General features: G+C 43.2%; 1 protein-coding gene across 2 annotated transcripts in view; it reads right to left on the bottom strand.

Annotated features, from left to right (window-relative positions):
• Positions 1-21,522, bottom strand: part of STK38L (serine/threonine kinase 38 like) — a 51,772-nt gene that overhangs the window by 16,463 nt on the left and 13,787 nt on the right. Inside the window, exons 1-5 of one of the 2 annotated variants that reach the window (XM_068950136.1) lie at positions 11,121-11,451; positions 5,274-5,418; positions 3,651-3,702; positions 2,385-2,507; positions 1,682-1,765 (exon numbers count right to left, since the gene is read on the bottom strand). In XM_068950136.1, the coding sequence (XP_068806237.1) occupies positions 1,682-1,765; positions 2,385-2,507; positions 3,651-3,702; positions 5,274-5,407 (393 nt within the window). In that variant the 5' untranslated portion in view covers positions 5,408-5,418; positions 11,121-11,451. Of the gene's footprint in view, positions 1-1,681; positions 1,766-2,384; positions 2,508-3,650; positions 3,703-5,273; positions 5,419-11,120; positions 11,452-21,522 lie in introns of those variants that run through there. The other variant, XM_068950128.1, reaches the window with a different exon arrangement.

The following is a 21,522-nucleotide window of genomic DNA, read 5'->3' as shown; positions in this document are numbered from 1 at the left end:
CTTTTGGAGTGGTAGTTTTAAAATTGTAACAGCATTTCTAATCAGCAACTTTTCCAGCCAGGAGTATTTTAAAGGAGAAGAGGAGGCTAAGATACACTTAAGGTTGGATCTCTACAGAGAAACCAAAAGATACAAGCCTACCAATGCTCACTTCAGTGTTGCTGGCAGACAAAATGGGATGGCTTTGAAATCCTATGGCAACTTTGCTTGCACATGCTGAAGATAATATTATTTTACTTTCCGCAGTATTGTTACTTGAACTAGCCAGATTCAAATTCTTCTGGTCAAGACTTCCCTGGGCTACATGGACGTTTTGCTTTGTAGTCAGAGCCACAGTGGAGAAGTTTATGCTTAAGAGCTACTACCCCATGTATTCACTGGAAACTAAGAATAAAGTGTGTTGGAATAACGCACACCTCCAGAGTGTTTTACTAGAATTTTGGAGGAAAATGAAAAACACAAGCATGGAAAAAGTATTTCTTGGCAGTTCCAATTATCTCACATTTCAGATACGAGAAAGCAACTTCTCGAAAGGAAATATGTACCACTCTTCCAGCTTTCCGGGCTATTTCCAACAAGCAGCAAATGAAGAGTCTCCTTCATTTTCTCCCCAGTTCTACTGGCCAGGAGTAGCTCCATGATAAGTGGGTCCACTTCATATTGTCATGAGTTCCCTCCCTGTAGTAGGTACTCCCAGCTCATTGGATTTATTAATCTAGCTCTATCTATTCTATATATTCTCATTAGAAACTATTTCTTTCCACTCCTCTGTTTTCTACATGTAGCTACACCGTATAAAGTTAAAACCTTGCTTAAAGACCAACCAGGATATCTCCCAGTGCCACCCCACTTGAAAGTCTTAATTTTTTGTATTTGTGTCCGTGCAAACCCCGGCTGCTATGCAGAACACGCTGCTTCTCTCTCATTCTCTACATCCAGTGCATGGGGTTGTGGAGCCAAATAGTCTGCACCAGGAAAAAAAAAAAAAAAAAAAAAAAAAGAGAGGTGCTGGCACCACTGCAGGATAATGTCATAAAAAAAGCTAATGATGGGGTTTGGACAAGGAGTGAAGATAGAAGTCCTCTTGCTACCCTTTCCTTGGGATATCTGCACTTGATTGCTTTGCTTTGCAGTGCTAAAGTATTTACCTCATCCTATGGGGAATTTGCAGTGAATTGTTGACTGAAAAGCAGAACAAAAGAGATACAAAGCCTGACTAAAAAGCAAAACAAAAGCAAAGCAAAGCCAAACAATGAACAACATGACATCTGTTGGTATCTGACCATCAAAAGAAAACTTCAAATACTCTCAATTTTTACTTTAGCATGGTATTATTTTTCAAGACGCATTTTTCTTGAAATGCAGAATTAGGGAATAAGTACTAAAGGTCTGCAATGACAAAGGAGGAGAGAAAAAAAATCCTTTGTTATCGTTCCAAATTGGCTGTAAATAAAACATTTTCACAAATGCTGTTACATGACCTTATTTCCTAACTTCTACTCTCTCTTTTGTACTGTGGTAGCACCTCCACAGAGGCCTTGGACTGCAGTAGCATTATTAGGGCTACACAGAGTAGCAGTGGACAGTACAACCAAATAGTATCTGCCACAAAGAACTTTAGCATCTGGCAATTTTCTAGCCAAAATAACTTTGAAATCTAGGAGCCTTACATAACACAAACCTGCTCTTTCTCCAGCATATCTGCTTTTCTTAGTATCTTCATTGCATAAATATGGCCTGTATCCTTCTTCTGAACAAGGCGTACCTATAATGAGAAATATAACCCAATCAATCCTGTACACCTCATAAATTAGACCCTAGCGAGCTATCTACTGGAAGGCTCGGATTTGCAGGTCATAGAAAGGTTCTTTTGTTGCACGTTTAAAAACACATGGATAAAGAAATACGTAATACCACATATTTCTACATCATATACAATGGTGCCATTCTAATACTAGCTATCAGTAAATGGTCTGAGGTGGTTATTGCTTCAAAAAGTTACTCGTCACTCAGTTCCAGATGGCTGTGAGACTGAATAGGCTAAAACGCAGGAGTAGATAAAAGCACGATGTGACACGGAGCAGGGAGGATGTTTGTGGAGAGGAGCTGTGCAACCACAAATGCATCACTTCACGGGGCAGCATGGGACAACATCAGCTGGGACTAATAGAAAGCTGCGGGAAACTAAGGCCCTTTGATGGCCCTTGATAAATTCATGCACGTAATCCAGTAATGGTCTTAGCCACACTTGCAGACTTACTAAAATAGCTATTCTTCTGCAATATAACTGCCAAATTGGAACTTCTCATTCTATAATTAGCGTGTTTAATTTTAACATTCGATCCGATTTCAATAATCCAATTTCAAGCAAGAAACCCACAAACCTCCCCAAATGCTCCTCTTCCTATAACTTTCAAAGATTCAAAGTCATCCAAGCCGAGTCTAGTCCTCTTCAGTCGCAGAAACTCTGTTTCTTTGCGGGCGTGTTGTGACCTGCGCAGCTTTTTCTAAAGAAACACATTACATGGGAACTTATAAGTCATTTGATAGTAGAAAGTCAAGACATATAGTCTCCCTTCCTGTGAAGTATTCTCCCAACCATTAGGATTACAGAGCAAATGTAAAAGAGAAGTCTTTCTGAAATTCTCCAAGTATGAGCCAGGAACACAGTATTTTACATAAAAGCCTAGTCCTAGTTTCAGCTTTCTTTTTCTTTTTCTTTCTTTTTTTTTTTTAATTACTGTCTCCTTGTATCTGAGTAATAAAAATCAATGAAAAAGCTTACTGGTTCAAACAAACTGCATCAGTCATTGGCCAAGGCAAGGGCTCTACTTTTGGACAGCGTGAGGGAGGAACATCAATAAAAGCTAAGGCTTGCACGTGGCCAAAACCAGTGATGGCAGGCAACAACGAGCCTAAAAGGCAGCAGAGCCATATTTTGTTATCTGCAGCAAAATCCATTTGGTTTAGGGAAGGAAAATATACCTGTATTTTATAAAGTTCTTTCCAAAGCCTATCATATATTTTGCCCTATAAAAGTGTCAGTGAGATTCACTCCGAGAGAAGATAAGCACCCACCTATGCTCCCAAAGATGCCAAGGAGATGGCAGAGACTGCGAACGAGGCCCATGTCTCAGGCCTGCCGGATTTTGTACTAGCATGATAATGTCTTTTAAAACCACAAGGTGGCATTATACACCCACATTTCGCCTTTCACTCGTCCCAGAAGTTATGTCAAACTTGAGAATTGACTGAGACACTGTTAGTGCTTCTTTCAGTGCCTATGTTGAAGGCAGTACAGGCAGCAGTGATGTGATAGACTTCAGAAAAGTAATTAATCGACCAAAATTTTGAGACACGCCAACTGGATAGAGCTCCCTTCAAGTCCATATCCAAGTGGAGCAAGGGTACACCAGCTTTATTGTTTAAATGAGAAAAAACTGATTCAGCATTTTGTTTTCTACCCACTTCTTCCATGCGCATCTCACCCTTTTCTTGCCTCTATGCCAAATCAAATGTTGAGCAATTTTAAACTTCATTTACAAAATAAAACTTAATGTCATGCTAGGTAATGTTACTGTAAACTCCTCAAATGCCAATTTGAACAACTGTTAGCAAAGCAATCTGTCGAAACATTACATTAATGTTACCTCCTCATCTGCTAGGCCTTCCTCTTCCATAGCTACTTCTAGCTTCTTCTGCCTGCAAAGGAGAGACACGGTAGTTTTGTTTTGTTTTTTTTTTAAAAACTTGAAAACAAATTTAGGATTATAGCAAGACAACACAGACACCAGATTCCAGATACCAAAGAGCTTGCCTCAAATGGCACATGTGAAAACCCATTATTCACACATCTGAAAACATTATTCACTTTCTGCCTTTACTTATTTGTGATCAAGTCTGTTGAAAAAGTATAAGCAAATGTAAGTACGCTTTTTGGACATGTTTAAGCACATGTGCTTGCAGATTTAGGCATTAAAGGCCCAATCATACAGTTATCACCGCTCTAGGAATTTATATTTCTTTAAATATTCTTGCCAAAGGAAGGTTATTTTGTCCAATTTGTAATCCTAACTGATAAAAGAACAGATATAGTGGGGGGAAAAGTTAATCTCAGCTTTCGGAAAGCCACTTGTCTGCAAACAGCAGCTAGGAGTTTGAGCACCACGTATCAGGCTGTTTGCGTCTTTCCGCACTTCAGGAAGTGCGGGAGGATACCCTAAATTAAGGCCCCCATTAGACAGCCTATTCTCGTAACTACAAGCAGCTCAATTACATGGCATAATGACTGAATACGATGAAGAGATGGAAACCCTGCTGCTCAGCTGAAAACCCCTCAATTAAAAACATATTACCAGGGGAACGATAATTTCACATGCTGATGACTCTTTGAAACATAACATTCATTATAATCAAATGCTTGGCACTTTGGCATTTAATTCAGTAGCACTTCACCACAGCGGAGGCAGAACGGGGCACTGACGACGGAAATTAAAACGACAACGACCGATCTGCACCCCAACGCAAAGAGTACCAGCCAATACAGCACCAGAGAAACGTAGAGGTGGGTACTACATCGCCCCAAAAATTCTTCCAGCCCACCCGAGAACCTACCAAGCCCACCATCACTGACCCCACTCTTTCTCCTGCCCCCTGTTTCCACCTCAGACCACCCTCTCTCTCCTTACCCCGTCATCCTATCAAATCCCCCAATGTCGATCCTCTTCCCCACTTCTTATATGCTCCCGTCTGCAGAGCGAACGGGTCTCGGCAGGAGCTCAGTGCTGCAGGGCGTGGGGAGACACCACAAGCCATTGCCTTGCGCAGAAGCAGGTTACCACACCTACAGCTTTGCAGTATCGACCCCTCTACAGGCGCTTATTCCCTGTGGGACACGCGACGGGGTCAGTGCTAACCCCACCACAGAAGCAGAAACCTCCCACGTGCTATAAAACAAGACCCTGCGCAGAGTGGCTTCCACAAAACAGTGATAATTTGGTGAAGAGGAAAATTGTAAGGGAACTTCAGAAGCACAGGCTCAGCTGCTCAGTGACTGCTTTGCACAGCGCCAGGGGATGCTCCCGGGTTTATTGGCACAGACGACAGCTTAAAGGCAGGCTGCACCCTTAGATGATTAGCTCTTTGCTTCTGACTAAAGAAGAACTTCTAAGAAATGCTCTGCGCCCGAGGATTAAAGCGCAGTGCTTGTACAAACGCCACCGAAGGCCTACAGCGAAAAGCTGCAGAGAGGCGAGAGCATGCCGAGCCGGTACCTGGTTTCTCGCTCTTCGTGCTGGATAATGAGGTTGCTGTAGAAGTTCTCCAGCGTGAGTTTGGCCACCGTCACTCTCTCCCGGGTGTGGTTACTCATGGGAAAGGATGTTGTAGTCCCTGCAGTCATCGCCATGGTAACATGTACTGAAACAGAGCGCGGCAAGTCATTACTCACTTGAAAAAATAGATATATTTCTCTTCCCTGCTCTCCATCCCCAAATTCTTAGGCACTATGAAATTCACGCGACAGGCTTTCTCTATATGTAAGAAACTCATACTATAATTGTATTACACATTTATCCTGAGAGAGGAGAAGGACTTGCTGCCCACTCTCGCTCTCTCAAAAGAAAAAACAACAAACAGCACCACCACCACACACATGTTGGCAAAACAAGGGGTGAATCATTGCAAGAATTATGCAGACTCTGGGCAACCCACCCGGAGCAGCATTTGTCCGCAAATTAAAAAAAACGTACCTCTGGCCAACTCGAGCCCAGTCTGGGGGAGAGAAGAGGCAGTGGAGCAGAGAGAGCAGGAGGAAGCAAGAGGAGAAGCAGGCTGCTCCCACGACTGGGCACGCAGAGTGGTATTATGACATTTTTAGACTGAAGAAATGCTAGGGTGCAACTGAGGGGACAGGATAAAACGAAAAAGTAAATGAACTGAAATTCTAATACTATCTGAAAGAGAAGCTATGCCCGGCATAAAAATTAGCCGTCATTCAACAGAACTGCACATGGACAGCTGAGGGATTTCTAAAAATCATCCCGTCTAAAAACGTTATGGCCATATTTTAACTTGAAAACTTCTGTTGCTTTAAAAACAACAACAACTCAACAAAAATAGAAAATTCTTCCGCACCCCAAGTGCTTTAGGCAACCAGCTATTTCCTTTAGGACCATCTCTATGCCATGCGGATAATGAAACGAGCGTTTTCTAGAGCGGCCTGTTCTTCAGAGAGCTCCCTCTACCGGGATTCTCGGTTTTTAGGAGAAATCTTAGAACAGCACACTCCAAATCCAGCCGTAGAAACACTATCTAAGCAGATAAAGTACTTATGGGTCAGGGCATGTCGTCACTGAGCACTTAAACTGGAAAGAAGGAGGAAAGGAGAAGAGACAGAAAGACTGCTCTCTCGATTAGATTTAAACCTGGCATGCAAAGACGTGCTAGAACAACCCTCTTAATGCTGGACAAAGACACCTTAAGGCCGTCCTGGCTGAAGGTCTCATTCCAGGCACAGCTGATCCAGGGAAGCAGAAGGCCTTAAAAAAAGGTACAGTTTGTCCTAGAACTGCTGCCCGACCTTGAAAGGGGTTAAGGCATGTTGGGAAAGGGCCGTTGCACCCAGGAGGACAGCCTGGCAGAGCAGCACCTCATCCTGGTTGGTTGGTTGGTTTCTGGGAAGCCACGCAGAAGTAGATCCACTTCTTTTTGCTCATTTCTGTAATCCTTCCATTTCACCAGGGGATTTTTGAGGAAGACAAATCTTGAATTAGTTTTACGACCTTCGAGCCAGTCCTAACGCCTTTGTGGGTGAATTGATTGGAAGTTTCGTACTGAAGTAAATTTTCATTTTACACCTCCCACAAGGCGGCTGTTGAATTCTGTTTGGGGTTTTTGGCTTTGGACTTGCCTGCTCCTCTCCCTCTGTGAGGGCAACGTTTCAGCTTGCAGACTTTTAATTGAATTTGGTGTGACAATAAAGTATTTGTTGCCAGAAATGCAGCTGCTGTCTCACAAATAAAGGCGTCTTATAACATTATGTGGATATTATTATTTTCGCTGTGTATTTTGGAGTGCGCAAGATGCCAGAGTTCTGAGAATAAAAAATGTATTCATCTATACATACGTAGAGGGGCTGCAATAGCACTACAGCTGCTTTACGATGCTGCAGCTCCTTCTATTTTTTAAATCAATATTTTTACCCCCTTCCATTTCCTACTAAAGAAACATGAGAGCTGTCATCTGTTAGCAGTCTCTACTAAAAATCAAGGCATTATGTTCTTCACACAAACCCATGCTCCGTAACAGACTTTTTCCCCAAAGTTAGAAAATTTCACTATACTCGCTCTGTTCAGTCTGCTAGACAACGTTACACTCTCACTCCCATGATAGGTGGGAAAAGGTAAGTACAAAACAGGTATGACAGCATGGCAACACACCCAAATCAAAGAAAACAACTGCTGAACACACACTGGCATCAGTGATCAGATTATTTGAAGAAATGATCTAACGTGGCAAAAAACCCGCCTTCTGATTATTTAGGAATGTCAGGATAGCGTAGCATTAACCCTGCCTTGCAACGGATTAACCTTTACCTAAGGTATAAGGAGCACACTCTAGCGCCAGCATGCAACTGGATATTTGTCATTTGCACATCTTGTATTCCTGGTAGGATAAACCACCACTGCAATTTTGTTTCCCGTTAATTTGTTTTCCCTACACTCACTAATGCAGACACTACCAAATAGCAAATCTAAGTCACTTGATTTTATTATTAAGCCTGTAGAAAGGAGATAACAATTTTGGCACTAACACCGCAAGCTATAAATAGCAGGGCTGAGCCTAACCGTAGGTCTATAGTCTATAGTAGGAAAATGCAGAAGGGAGCCCAAGTGGTAAATTAGCAAGCTCAGGGAAAGCTACTGAACAGATAAGAAACTTGCATCGACATCACTGCCGTACCAAGGAAGGAGGGATACAGCACCGTAAGTGTTTGCTTTCCGCCTCCCATATACCCTCCTCACTCCCCATCAGCCAGACCTCTGTACCAAAGCGTAAAATCTCCTCCAGGAAAAATTTAGTTTACATTTGCTTGCTTTGCAGTTGGGGTCCTCAGCCAGCCAGTTAGTTAGTTCTGGTACCTGTGAACAAAACTCTGCAAAACTGCTAGGTGCCTAGAGTTCTCCAGATTCCTCCCCCCAGGAAACGCACAAGAGCGCGGACCTGGCAGGAGACACCTGGTAGCCTGCAAAGTCATGCACCAACTTGCGGCAGAGAAAACCTCTTCATCCCTTTTTCTGCTACCTCTCTGCTTCCACCAACAAACCAACCCAAACAAACAAAGCACAAATCCACATCCCAAACAAAATATTCAGTTGGGAGTAATTAAGTGAAATGCTAAAGTATGACCTTTATAAACAAATGATGCCAGAGGGGATGGGGCGGAAGGAAGAAGCTTCAAAATGGGGCCTTTTATTGACAGAGCACTGCATTTACTGACCTCACCATGTTAACGGGAATGTTTTGAAAAGGCACCACCCAGAGTTCTTGGAAATGCCCTCAAAAACCTACTAATCCACCCAAATTCGTGCTATTTGCATAATGGAACCATTCTATTTCTGTCGCACCCCCAGCGTTGCATTCGTCTTGCTGGCCTACGAAGAAGGTCACATTAACCAAGCAGCCCTATTTGGCAGAAACTCCTCTGGCTGAGAAAGACCTAAGACCTTTCTTTCCAAAGTGCCTGGTACTTTGGAAAAAATGATACACTGCAGGCTCTGAATGACAGAGACATCAAAACTATCTAATCAACCCAAGACGCGAAGCAGCCTATCACCTGCAGGACAGCGCTTGGGAACTGCCAGAAGCAGAGAAGCCATATGTGCTGCTTGGCCCTGAAAAGGAGCTGGTGCCTCCTGGACGGACGGCTGAACTCAGAGAGCGAGCGTGTCGCCTGCTGCCCCTGCAGCTAACAGGCCAGCACCTGCACAGTGGGCGCAGAGGAGAGGAGCTGCAGATACACCTTGTTTGACGTGGGATGGTTTACAGCGAGAGGCCCGTGGGACATCAGTGCAGAGGCAGGAGTTGAAGGATGCTACTCAAGGAGGAGGAGGAGATGGGTACAGCAGTAGGGAGGGCATAGCAGGCCCAATACTAACAAGCTCGATTTTTCAAGAGCCTCTCCTGAGCGAGTCTCTCTCCTGACCCACATCTCCTTTCTGGAAGGAAATGTTGACTGATCCAAGCATGTTTCTTCTTTTTATTCTCAGGCCTTTGCAAACTGGAAAGTAAAAGGAAGACCAAGCAGTGTTCCCTACAGTTTCAGCCTTTGCTCAAGACTACCCTGTAAGCTTTAAGTCAAAGCCTTGACTGATTTACCTGAAAGCGTTTCCACTATTGACAACTCGTAACCCAGCTTCTGCTGCACAAACAATAATTGCAAACTCACATCCTCTCCAAAGCTCTTTTTGGCAACTCTCACAGTCCATCATTAATGTTTTCATATTAGATCAAGGCTCTGGTTAATCAAAGCAAAATACTGAAGCACCCAATCCCACTCCCTGTAACAACTCAGAAGAGGAAAGATGGAAGAGCTCAAGGCACCTGGAGAACAAGTCTCCCCTAAAAGAAACACTTGTCCCTTAGGATCATTTTCTGCTCCAGAGGGAAGGAGAGGATGAAGCCCGAACCTCTCATACCCCGTCTCTAGCCTTCAGCACTCCAGCTCTGCACAGAGATCCAGAGCATACGGCGGCGAGGGAGTGCCTGGCCCTTAGCCCCTGGTCACAGCTCCCACTCAGCAGGAAGTACGGAGGTTCAGCACCCTCACTCATTTTGGAGCCTATTGCTAATCAGCCAGGTAGCTCCCAACTTTAAAGAGAAAAGGACAATGATGAGGGAAATGGGACGCTGGCACAGATGTGCTATAAGTCCTCAAGAAATTTGCTTTCTGCTACACACTCTACGCTACGGTTTCCAGCCTGTAAAGTGGGATAACATGACAAGGATGTGGAGCAGATTGCCTTAATGGTAAAACTGGTAAAATATTGCCAAACATTTGAACTGTAGCAACGGTGAACTGTACTCTATCGAATGCTTCGATTGGGGGGGGGGGCGGGGGGGGAAGTCCGCCCCTTCAGATCCTTCTAACATGTTCTTCTGGCCCTTCATGCTTACCTGCTTAATGATTTCTCATTTCAACGTTTTAATGAAAAGATAAATACATAGAGCGTGTTACTAGCAGTGAGAACTGAGGCCAATCTCTTGCCATACAGAATGCCACCTTCCCTTTCAGAGGGTTTCAGGATACCACAGTAACGAATATAAGCAATTCTTGCTTTCTCTTACACAGATCGCCAGTGAAAGCGCAAGTTTGTGCAAGTCAGACGATAGCAGATACCATGGCTGGACTTGATTTCCGTAAGAATTGGTCTAAAGATGCCGCTCGCTTTACAGATAAGTCTCCTGCACAACTATGTTGCATCATATAGCTTGTTTTTACTCTCAAATGAATCCGGATCTAAATCTCACAATGAAAATACGCTTATTTTGGAAACCAGAAATGTCATATAATTATACAGCAGCCCTTGAGTGAATTTACTCAGTACTAGTTACTAAATGCATACTTAAGTCAGGGAGCAAACGACACACATCATTCTTTCAGAGATAAAAACATGTTTTTCTGCAAGTTACAGAACTACAGTACCTTCCTCATGCTACCGGGTCTCTGACTCGGATTTGAAACACAGCGTTACATAGGTAGGTGCTCACGAGGACAGGCAATGCCAGTCCTTCCTCTCAAAGCAGCTATGCCATTGCACGGAAAGGCCGATATAACGATTCTCATTTATACACCCGAGCATGCTCCTAAGTCCCAGCAACTATGAAGCCAGTTCCCTTCAGCAAAAACCTCTGCGCAAGGAAGATATGGAAACACATTTCTGCCTCTCAAAGTTCTCACGTTCCTCTCGGCACAGCGCATTTTGTCGCTGAAGTTTCTCTTGAAATCAAGCATACAGAGGGCATTTTCAAGAATCAGAAGTTAAAAGACAAAGGAGAGAGACGGTTTTGGTGCCAGAACTGTTCCAAAGTAAAAGCACATAGCTCAATAAAGTGATTACCTTTAGAAAAAGCCAGTTACCACCACCGTGCGTAGAACCGGAGCTCTTCCGTCTAAGAAGCTACAGCGTATGTGGTAAAGCTGCTTGGCTGTTTACACACAACACAGCAAAGCAACCAGCAAAAGTGGGCACTCAAAAAATAATGGTGGCTAGGACTATATTTAAAAAATAAAGTGCTATCTAGGAAAGCAGTATGGATACAGCAAGGCTGGAAGCACAATTGCCAGCCCTGCTGCCTCCAAATTGTTTGGATGCTTTTAAGGAGAGACAGGATATATATGTGTACATATAAAAAACACCACCGTACACAAATAACTGCATGATTCACACCAAAAGGCAGTGGGCAGGACCGATAAGTGAAGCAACCAAAGGCTCGGCGGGACGAGGTGGGGTGACACGCCAGCAGCAGAAAAGGGGAGGAGCAGCAGCTGGAGCAGCAGCTGCCCAGGCCCCGGGGGGCAACTTCGGAAACGTGCCTGTCTAGGTAGTAGGAACTGATGCGCCAGCATAAAGCACAGAGAAAAATGTGGTAGAACATCTGACAGCTCCGGTGGCGAAACAGAAGCAGAAATAGAAGCAGAAAGTGGCCATACTGCGTTAGCATCCCTGAAGGGAAACGTCTTTTTGTACGACGGTTCCTGCTAGCACAAATTTGGCAATCGCATCGTGCATGTTTTCACCATCCAATTGTTTATACTGAACCTCCTCCAGGAGAGGTTCCCTGTCTTCTTTTTCTATAGGCCGTTTAAAATCCACTTCCGAAACTTGTGAGAAACCTCCAGAAACAAGCAAAACACAAACCTACAACATCTTGAAGTCTCAGACCAGGAAGTAAACAAGAAAAAAAACACCCCACGCTATTCCAACCTATGTCAAATGCGGGGCCCATATTTTTCAACGCTTTGCGTTATTACTAAATACAGATTTCTATGTTCAAAATGGAGCCTTGCCCAAAGTCCATTAACGTCAATGAAAGAAACTTCAGTTCAATAGATTTTTATTTAATATTCTTGTTCTGGCATCTGGATGATGTTAGCTGTGCCACTGTTGTTCCTGAAATTCATAGTTATCAGATCAGCATATCTTCCAAGCACTGCTCTGGGATATGAATCAGAAAGAAAAATAAATATTATATTTCTACATAATTCATGTTTTCAGGAGTGCCACCGTTCACAAGCCTCTATTACATTTAATATTCTACCTGAAGGAAGCAACGTTCTCTGCCAAATGCAGCAAATCAGATACTTCACACTCGGATTTTTCTTCTTCAACGTTATTGCCAAAACAGATCCATCTGACATCTAGTTTTTACTATAGTCCCTTCGAGAAGGGAAAATGAAAAACAACATTGTGACGAGCAGCCACTAACACTTCCTTTAGCAAATCATTTACCTTATTTATATACTTCATTTCCTCTAGTTTGCTACTAGCTTCCCAATATGCGTTATGCGCTAATAAATTTTGCTACTTTAAAGTTGCAGAACAAATTACGCTTGTTCTATTTAAAGTAGCACTAAAGAAACAGAGTAAAATTAGTCCTGTCAGAACAGGCTTTGCTATTCAAAAGCAAAAGATGTTCAAATGTTTTAGCCATTTTAAGTCATTCTTCCTTTCCCTGTGGAACGTCCATGATGAGTCGCCCGTCACAGTCGCAGCTAAAAGCGGATAGAGCTCCACAACTTGCCTGGCCCCAGCTAACGAACCGACGAGAGGAGACACTCCCAATGTCCGACGTCCACAACTGTGAGAAAATCTCGCGGAGATGGTGGCCGACAGGGAGAATTCGGGGACAGAAACCGAATCACACAGCCTCCACAACTGCTGCCCCTCTGGTTGCAAAGACACCAGGTATACCTAGAGCGCTGCAAGGCCAGGAGAGCAGCTTGGGGCGTCAGTGACTGTCTCCAAAACGCCTGCCACATTCAGCATCCCTAGACACCAAAAAAGATTTTAATCTCATGGGGCCTAAGTAAGAGCTGTTTTTTAAATGAAGTTACTTCCTTATCTTTGGGTAGGCTCCTAAATCTATAAATCCCATCTACCCCAAAGTAGAAGAGAAGGGCTCTGAGTAGATTAGGCATAAAAAAGATAATAAAAAAAAAAAGCAAGCAGCAAAGACCCCGGTTGTACGTGCCGGCTAAGTTGGCACTAGGCAGTACTGTTTCTGAAAGAAGCCGTCCCACTTTCCATGAAACCATCTGTTTGTTTCTTTCCCACTGCCATTCACTCCTCTGTGCCAGCGCTGGGCACTGCGTAACCTAGACTGGGGAACAGAGCTGATTCGAAACTACTCCTTTTAAAATGTTTCTGCTGCCTTTACCTGCGTTAATTGAAAGGGACCACGTTTTTCCACAGGCTCCCCCCCAGCTCGAGATCAATTCATTCCAGCAGGGTTTGTCTCATGGTAAGGAGCACTAAGCAAACGGGACTTCATGCATCCTTTTAGTTTGGCTCACAGAAATTAATCTCACAAATCATCACAACACACCCGCAGTAATGATAAGGAAATATTTCCAAATATGGAATAAAAACTGAATATTAGAGTTCTGCTGCACTTAAGGATTTCCTGCTATTCAACTAAGTAGAGCAGCAAGAGTCTCCCATGAACAACAGCCTGTGATTCAGTTCTCTCCTGCTTTCAATAGGCAGCAAGCGCGAGTGACACATGCAAATTCATTTCCCTGACAGGAAAAGATACTGGGTGGGTAAAACTGTGTGTATACACACACACACACACACACACGTGTGTATATACATATGTATATATATACACACACACACACACATCTCATTTTCTAAAAAGTTAATTTTTCATCCACTTCAAATAGCAAAGAAACTTTTGACCCAAACATTTTAACATTTGTTTTGACTAACAGAGGGAGACGGTAATTACCTCAAGTTTAGAATTACAAAACCACTGATAAGGTCACTTTTCATCTCAGCTATACTTGATTCAACCTTGGACGATACAATTACATTCTTTATATTCTACTATCAATAGCTCTGTTCCAAAGTTAACAGCACAATTCTGAGACATCCTGTACTCAGAGCATTCACTCAGCGTTGAATGACTTGCAACGACATATCAAAATGTTCGTGACCTCAGTCCTTTCAAATAACTCATTTTATTTTCTTTACCAAAGTGCTCTTTGAGAAAACAATCCAGTCATTTGGGTCTTAGCAGTGCCCTCTCAAATTACTTTACCGTGCGTGAGTGTGGTTGCAAGTCAGGCACACGCAATTAACCTCATGCAGAGAGAAAGGTAAATAGAGAGTTTGTACTTCTGCTCCATCATTAAGAGGAGGGCTAGAACCGAGACAGGAAAGGATCGGAGGAGTTTGTGTCCCTCTATGCCACTCGGCCCTCCCGGGGGGCTCCAACTGCAAGGTCAGCTCAGTACAACACACGCAGGGGATAAAGCAAATGCAATGCGTGATGGGGAACCTGCAGTCCCATGCAGCCCTCTCTCTCCCTCAGGGTTTAGCACGGTGCCTGAATTGATGTTTTAGCTTATTGGCAACAAGGGAATTCAGTAGCGCTTGCTAAAAGACAAACAACAGTGCTGTGCAGCAAAATGACATTTCATACCTTGCTTTAGCTCACTTGCCTCTTTCCTTTCCCTTGGCTCTCCCCAAGATTCATAGTATCACAACTCCTTATCCTCTTAGAAGTGACTACAACAGGAAGCTCTTCTGTCTACTAAAATAAATGCATCCATGTGCACTTAAGCTTTTTCTCAGCTTTTAGTAGGTACTTGCATCCAGCTGTATTCACCAAAACATTGTTTTAAGAGTTGCTAAAGTAACCACGCTTAACATTTTGCTGCGATGACTTGGACCACGGAATAATTAGGAACAAAACAAGGTCAATATTTCAGAGGTCACTGATGAAAAATCTGCTTCCTCCTTAGTTTTATTCAAAAAAAAAAAAAAAAAAAACTATACCATATATAACCGAAGACATGTTCCACTTCCAAATATGGACAACTATCTGAAAGTAAAATTCAGTCAAGTGGATTGCTCTGGGTCTGACTCTGTCATGGCCAAGAGGCAGAACTTTGGACAGCAGTAAAGAATAAGAGGAGCAGCTTCTGAGGGGATAGCTGCCTTAAGGTTCCTTAAAATTGTAATACATTTTCAGCTTTGGTCCAAGAAACTCAACTCAGCTGAATTTTAGGGATGCTGCAAAGCCTTTCTATTTTCTAAGAAGCCCAGGGAGGCAGGAACACGGCGGGGCTGGCCCTTGGAAACTAGGAGGGATATCCATATTGGATAGCACTGAAGGAGAAGAGGGCATTAGGCTTGTTTTTCTTTTTATTGATGTATGTTCAAATCCCTGACTCTTGCTAGGCTCTTTTTAGATCACATCAATCAAATTAAACATAGTAATTACACATGATAAGTCTGTGCCAGCAAAGGAGCTGACTGCTAAATGAGACACAGAACATCAATGACCGCTATGGCCTGTGCAATGCCTGTAGTCAGGGTTAATGAGCACAACGGATCCCTGTGGCCTTAAAAAGCTACAAACGCAGGTAGCGAATCTTGTTAGTACATGCACCATTGGAGAGCAGACATTTGCCCATTCAAATCCCGCTGCAACAGTTCATCTCAAAAAAAATCATAGTTAAAGAAATAGAGACAGCTGTTGGTACATAAAGCAGGCTACTGTGAAGCAGGCCTGAGATACAGAGAGCTAAACAGATGCTCTTGACCTAAAAGAGGAATACATGGCACTGTCTTTCTAGTGCCCGAAGCTGGGAAGCAGATTTGCCCTACTCCTACCACCGAACCATCAGGAGCTCTGGGCATCAGTACCAAAGGTGGAGAGAGAAACATTACTTCATGAAGGCTTGCCACCATGACAGCAAGATCACAGTCCCTACAATAATAACAAGGACAACTGAAAAGTGTGACTACTACCATTCTGCCTTATTATCAGACAAATTTAGGGTAGAAGAGTTGGGGGGTCCATACCATCATATTTTTGCATTCCAGCAGCAGCTATACATTACCTTGAAAGCAAAAATACTGCTCAACAAACTACTGTCAGCAGCAGAGAAAGGTGAAAAAACCCAAACCATATTTTCTTATTTATTTCACCGATCTGCTTGACACTGCAAGCAGGTAGTTGGAGTTTTTATCTCTCTGAGATTTAGATGCTTAGCTGTAGGGAAAAGCAACTCTTTCAGATGCACTCAGACTCTCAGAGCCTTGTCTTCATGAAATCTGAGTCATCCAGCAGCCAATTGGTTAATCTGTCACAACTCTCCCCATCTCCTTCAGGGCTGAAGTGTGACCACTGGAGGGTTTTGTTATAGATGTCTGTGTATATATGCAACCCCTCCTACACAATCACATATCCACACTTCTAGAGAGGTCAGAGAAAGACACGAAACAAAAGAAAGATCTGCACTTAAGTGAAACTTCATGAGGTTTGTCGTGGTCGTTAGTTCTTGTGGAAGTTCATTCTCCAGTCTCGGCCTGAGAAAGCTCACTCAAAATGGGTGGTGTTTTCCTTTAAATTAATCTCAGACATTTGATTCAATTATCTGGTTTCCTAGTTAAAGGACAAGAGAAGCAAAAGCAGGGTGTGGGCAAAAGCTCTCGCCACAGCCAGCTACACGAGAAGATGAGAGGGAAAAGGAACAGATGACATCTGCTCATCTACTTAAGTTTCTAGAAGGTACTAAAGCTGCAGTGTAGCTGCTATGCTACGGTTAAACATGCAAGAAGTATCAGATTTCCAAATATATCCTAAAGAATCCAGTTTCATATGCTTTCAAGATGAAAACGATTATGGCAAAAATAAGAGAATGACAAAGACAACCTCTCCAGGAGCAAAACTCTCCTACCAAGAAAGCCTTCAGAACAACCAGTCCTGCAACTTGTCCTGAGGGCTAAATATGCTCTGAACAGCTGAGAAAAGGATCAAGACTTATCAGAAAGAAGCACTCTTCGTGGAACATGGGTCACTTCATACAAAGGTTTAGGCTTTATAGCAAAGTAGAAGTGAAACCTATACCTCTGCTCCCACGGAACGGCCCTCACTGCTCCTTTTCAATGTATAAGTCTCTATAGCCCTATAACGCGAGGAAACGTCATTATGCCTCCACTTTATCCATCAAGCAGAGATGAAAACAAGTGGAGTTACCTGCAGGAAATCTGAAAGGAAACACCAGTTCAGCACCAACAAAGGTTAAAGATGGAGATGGATGGAGTGGCAAATAAAAAAGTCTTCCAGGCAGTGATCTGGAATGCATGACAAGTTGGATCTAACCCGCTACTTCCCATAAATAGCAATCAGAGAAAAACCCAAATAAGCTGTAGAAAGAATGAGATCATTTCCACTTCTGAAATACTATTTAACATTAACGTTTCTTATGGAGACGGGCCCCAGGCACAAAGCCCTTGCACAGTAAGGATGGAAACTGCTGCCAAGTCCTGTTTCAAGGAGCGTCAATGCAGGTCCTTGAATTGCTTTCTGGAGGGTGAGATCTCGCCCTCTCTGCGTTGATTCTTCAGATCCTGGCCACGAACTCCTACTGTTTTCCTGATATTGCAGTTTGCTGCAACACAGCCACAAGAGGAGCTGATCAGCTCACCAATCTGACAAAACTAAGCTACAAGCCTCCCCCACCCCTGTAAAAACATGATCATTTTCCATAAGATCAGTGAGTTAGCTTGTTCCACCCCACAACCACACAACTGCTAAATCCAGTCAAGGGGAGTGCTGAAACATATGGATGGGCCCGGGGCCAAGGGAACGGGACTGTCCCTTTTGCAGGCACCTCAATTTAGACTATGCACAACCCAAAGGCAGGGTTCAGATATGCTTGTGGCGACAAGAGGGCAGGAGAGTTATGACTGTCCCTTTTTCACAGGGGCCAGTTAGATCGCATTAGGCATAACATAAAAACACAGCCTAACCGTGAGAAATGTTTGACAAACGTTAACTCTCACCAAAGAGTTACATTCTTCTTACACTGACTTCTGCTGGCTCCACTTGGAAGTGGGCTGAAGGAGTGGGGAGCTCTGCTAGGCCAGGACTACTACTTCACGTCCCTTTTACTTTAAGCTGCATCAATACAGAAGACAAGTCATTTGCTTTTGATGAAAATGGTTATGCTGAGATTGATCAGAATGAAAAACTAGACACCCATAACCTTGACGGTGCACACATCAGTCTTGCTACACAGGAGCTGATATACATCACTGACAAATAACCCTGGCTAGATTTACAAAGACTGGAAAGGGTTTGTGCTACGCTTAACGCTCGCTCTGGAAGCCAAAACCAAATGCTCCTCCTGGAGCACTGCTTGGTTCTTGTTTGTTGAACAAAGCCAACACAGGCATGAAAGCGCAAACAGCAATGCTGACACACTTTATGTTCAAATTGGAGTAGTTTTATGATCACCCAAGGAAGGCTGAGAGTAGAGACTGAGAGCAAAGTCAGGTACCTGGTCTACAGTAAAACACCAGGAACACCCACCTTCAGGCCCTCTCTAGTTTCTCACTTGTTTGGCAGTGTGTCTCCTCTCATTTTACCCTACTTGACTCTACCAGATGCATTACCAGCAAAGGAATCCCTAATGCATCCCCTAGTAGCATCCCTAAGAGTGACTTGAGATGGACAATCCTTTCTGCAGAATAACAAATACACTAAATTCCTGGTATTTGCCAATGAGCCAAACATTTAAATCATGAACAATTTATGTTTTTGGTTTTGGTTTTTGTTTTTTTAAGTTGTGAATGATGTCTGTAATAGAGGAAGGATGCTCTTGCGGTTAACAGCACAGGAAACAGCATTAAGTAACAGATGATCAGGGTTCTACTCCATTTCCCACGTGACTTGGGGTAGAATCAAAACCCTACATACACACAAAAAAATTCTACTTAGCGTGTGCCTCAGTTACCTTAAGTGAAAACAGACATATCAGTCCTGGATCTAGCAGGTAATGTTAGGAGTCTTAATGAGTTCACGCATACAAGGACCCTGCAGTCTTAAGAAAGATACTAAAGACGTAGTAACAAAAATTTAGTAATACATACTCTGAAAACACACTATTCAAACTGACCCCAAAATTATCAGGCATGTGGCCCCTTTCTTGTAACTGGACTTCTATGAGCCACTCCATTTTATCAGAGTGGAGAAATGGTTAAGTACTCTGGCAACTCCAGAAGAGACATTAATCTGTCTAATCATGCACTTGGAAGGGTGTGTGGCAAGATAAGTTTTTTTTTGCTTCCAAAGATGGGGTTGAAATTTCATTCTAATCTCAGAAATCGGAGGAAAAAATATCGAAAAAATACATTAAAAAGTATGGGAAAGGACAACTAAATATTCATATACTGCAAGTGGCCAAGTTTGGTGATAACATTTCCAGGTTGTGCTACGTTCACCCTTGGCTAAATGTTGCTATTGTGAAATACTCATTTGAATGACTCCCTAATCAACGTTTACACGTTCCGTTGCTCATACGCAAATAACACTAACCAGCTGTCTTTAGAAGTATTGATAAATGGATGACATTTGGAAAGTTTTACGAGTTTCCCAGTACAGCCGTATGTAACAACAGGAATGTAGTTTGTCCCACTGAAATAACACAGGGTAAAAAAAAGAGTACTTAATTTCATAAGTCACTAGAAAGCAGGTGCTATCTTCTTTTTACTTCTTCTGAAGATATAAAGAATATTAAAAAAAGGAAGAGAAGTGAGTCTAATAGTGTAGCATTAGTACAGAATCAAAAACATTTACATTTGTGATTCCTCAGATGATTAACTGTAGCTTCAGTTGAGCCTTAAAAACACATTTCACTTCCACTCATCTCAGAAAGAAAACCCCATAAAATCACCCCTGGCAGTCAGAGAAAGTCTGTGCTAAAACTAGCTTTTTATTCCACAGAGCCTGCCCCAATCAATAGCGAGCCCTACCTCCTTAGCCTAGCTGCACAATTAAAGTTTCATTACTCTCCTCAGGTCTAAGACCATAGCATAGGCATGGGAGCAAGATCTGGAGGCTAGTCTCTCTCTTTTTTTTTTTTTCTTGCATCCCAGGAACAAATTCTTGCGTGGGGCCCTGCAAGCCCAGGGCAGCTGCTGGGCCGGCAGCCTCCAGGAGAGCAGGGTGCGCCCTCCCGCTTCCACCTTGCCCAAAGCTGCAAAGGTCTCTTGGGGTTATTACCAAGCCTCAAGCTGCTTTTCTCTCCTTTGGGATATTCCTCACAGTAACGCTCGAAAGTCTCTTCCAGTGAACGAGAGCTGCAGACGTTATTCCACTCCCCTGCGTGATGTCTCTGCCTCCCAGCCTTCATCAAGCAAATAAGGGCTTTGCCTCACTTGAAAGTATTTTCTATCCAAATCTCAAGGTATTTTGCAAAACGGAAACGTAAAACACAACATCTTTGTAAAGCCGGTCAGCGGTAGTATCGCCGTTAACTACGAAGGGAAGCAAACGAACCCGGGCTCAATGCTCGGAGGATTTAAAAGAGGGGGAAGGCAGAACTCGAGCAGCAAACCCTGCCTTGTAACAGCAGGTCTGCAGTGGACAGGTCTGGGGAACAGATCCATCCCCACTCCCCTCTTTTACTAGTAGTAAAAATATTAGCATAGCCGAGGTGACATATGGGCTGACATAACACTCGCCACATGTTGTTCTTAAAATATGAGGACAGCTTTAATCTGATTTTAGAAATGAGGAAACTGAGGCACAAGTAATCAGACTAGCCAAAAAACGCCAGGGCAACTCCAGCATTCCTGAACCCCCATCGCATTCACTCTCCGTGTCAAGAGTGCACAGAGCTGCAGTAACAGTGCCCCTAATTCCCAAGGCTTTTCTCACATACAGCATCCTCACTTCATAAAAACACCACCGAGCTTTACATGCTGTGTGGGGAGAGGAAAATACCTCTATTTGAGAAGCATTAAAAAAAAGAAATCCACTATGCAACACCACACCACCATGTGAAACACAAAGTGTAATTTGTATAAGCTGCCAGAAACCTGAAAGAACAGCTGAGAAACAAAATCACTGCAGCAGTCCTGACTCTTACCTTTAGTTTAGTATTACGGAGTCAGATCAGGTCAGCAGTTGAGCACTAGGGAAAGGCAAGCTATTTCTCTGGCAAGACTTCATACAGATACGCATGTTTGAAAAATAAGATCTGCGCACTTAAAAATAGGGTTTCATAAAACATTTTTTTCTGAACGTTAAATGGCACAACGAACTATGGGAAAACTATATTTACACGATGAGACAGGAAAAAGATCAGAGTTCAGCTAAGCTGAGCACTGGGTTTCTCAAAAGTACAACTGCTGAGGAGCCATACCTACTTACACCAATATTTACACTGGGCCCTGGGGCTTTCACAGCTGCTATTGAGGAAGCACATTCTCATGTTCT

This window comes from Struthio camelus, chromosome 1 (genome assembly GCF_040807025.1).
Source record: "Struthio camelus isolate bStrCam1 chromosome 1, bStrCam1.hap1, whole genome shotgun sequence".
Lineage (NCBI taxonomy): Eukaryota > Metazoa > Chordata > Aves > Struthioniformes > Struthionidae > Struthio > Struthio camelus.
This window is presented reverse-complemented; position numbering and strand designations above follow the sequence as displayed.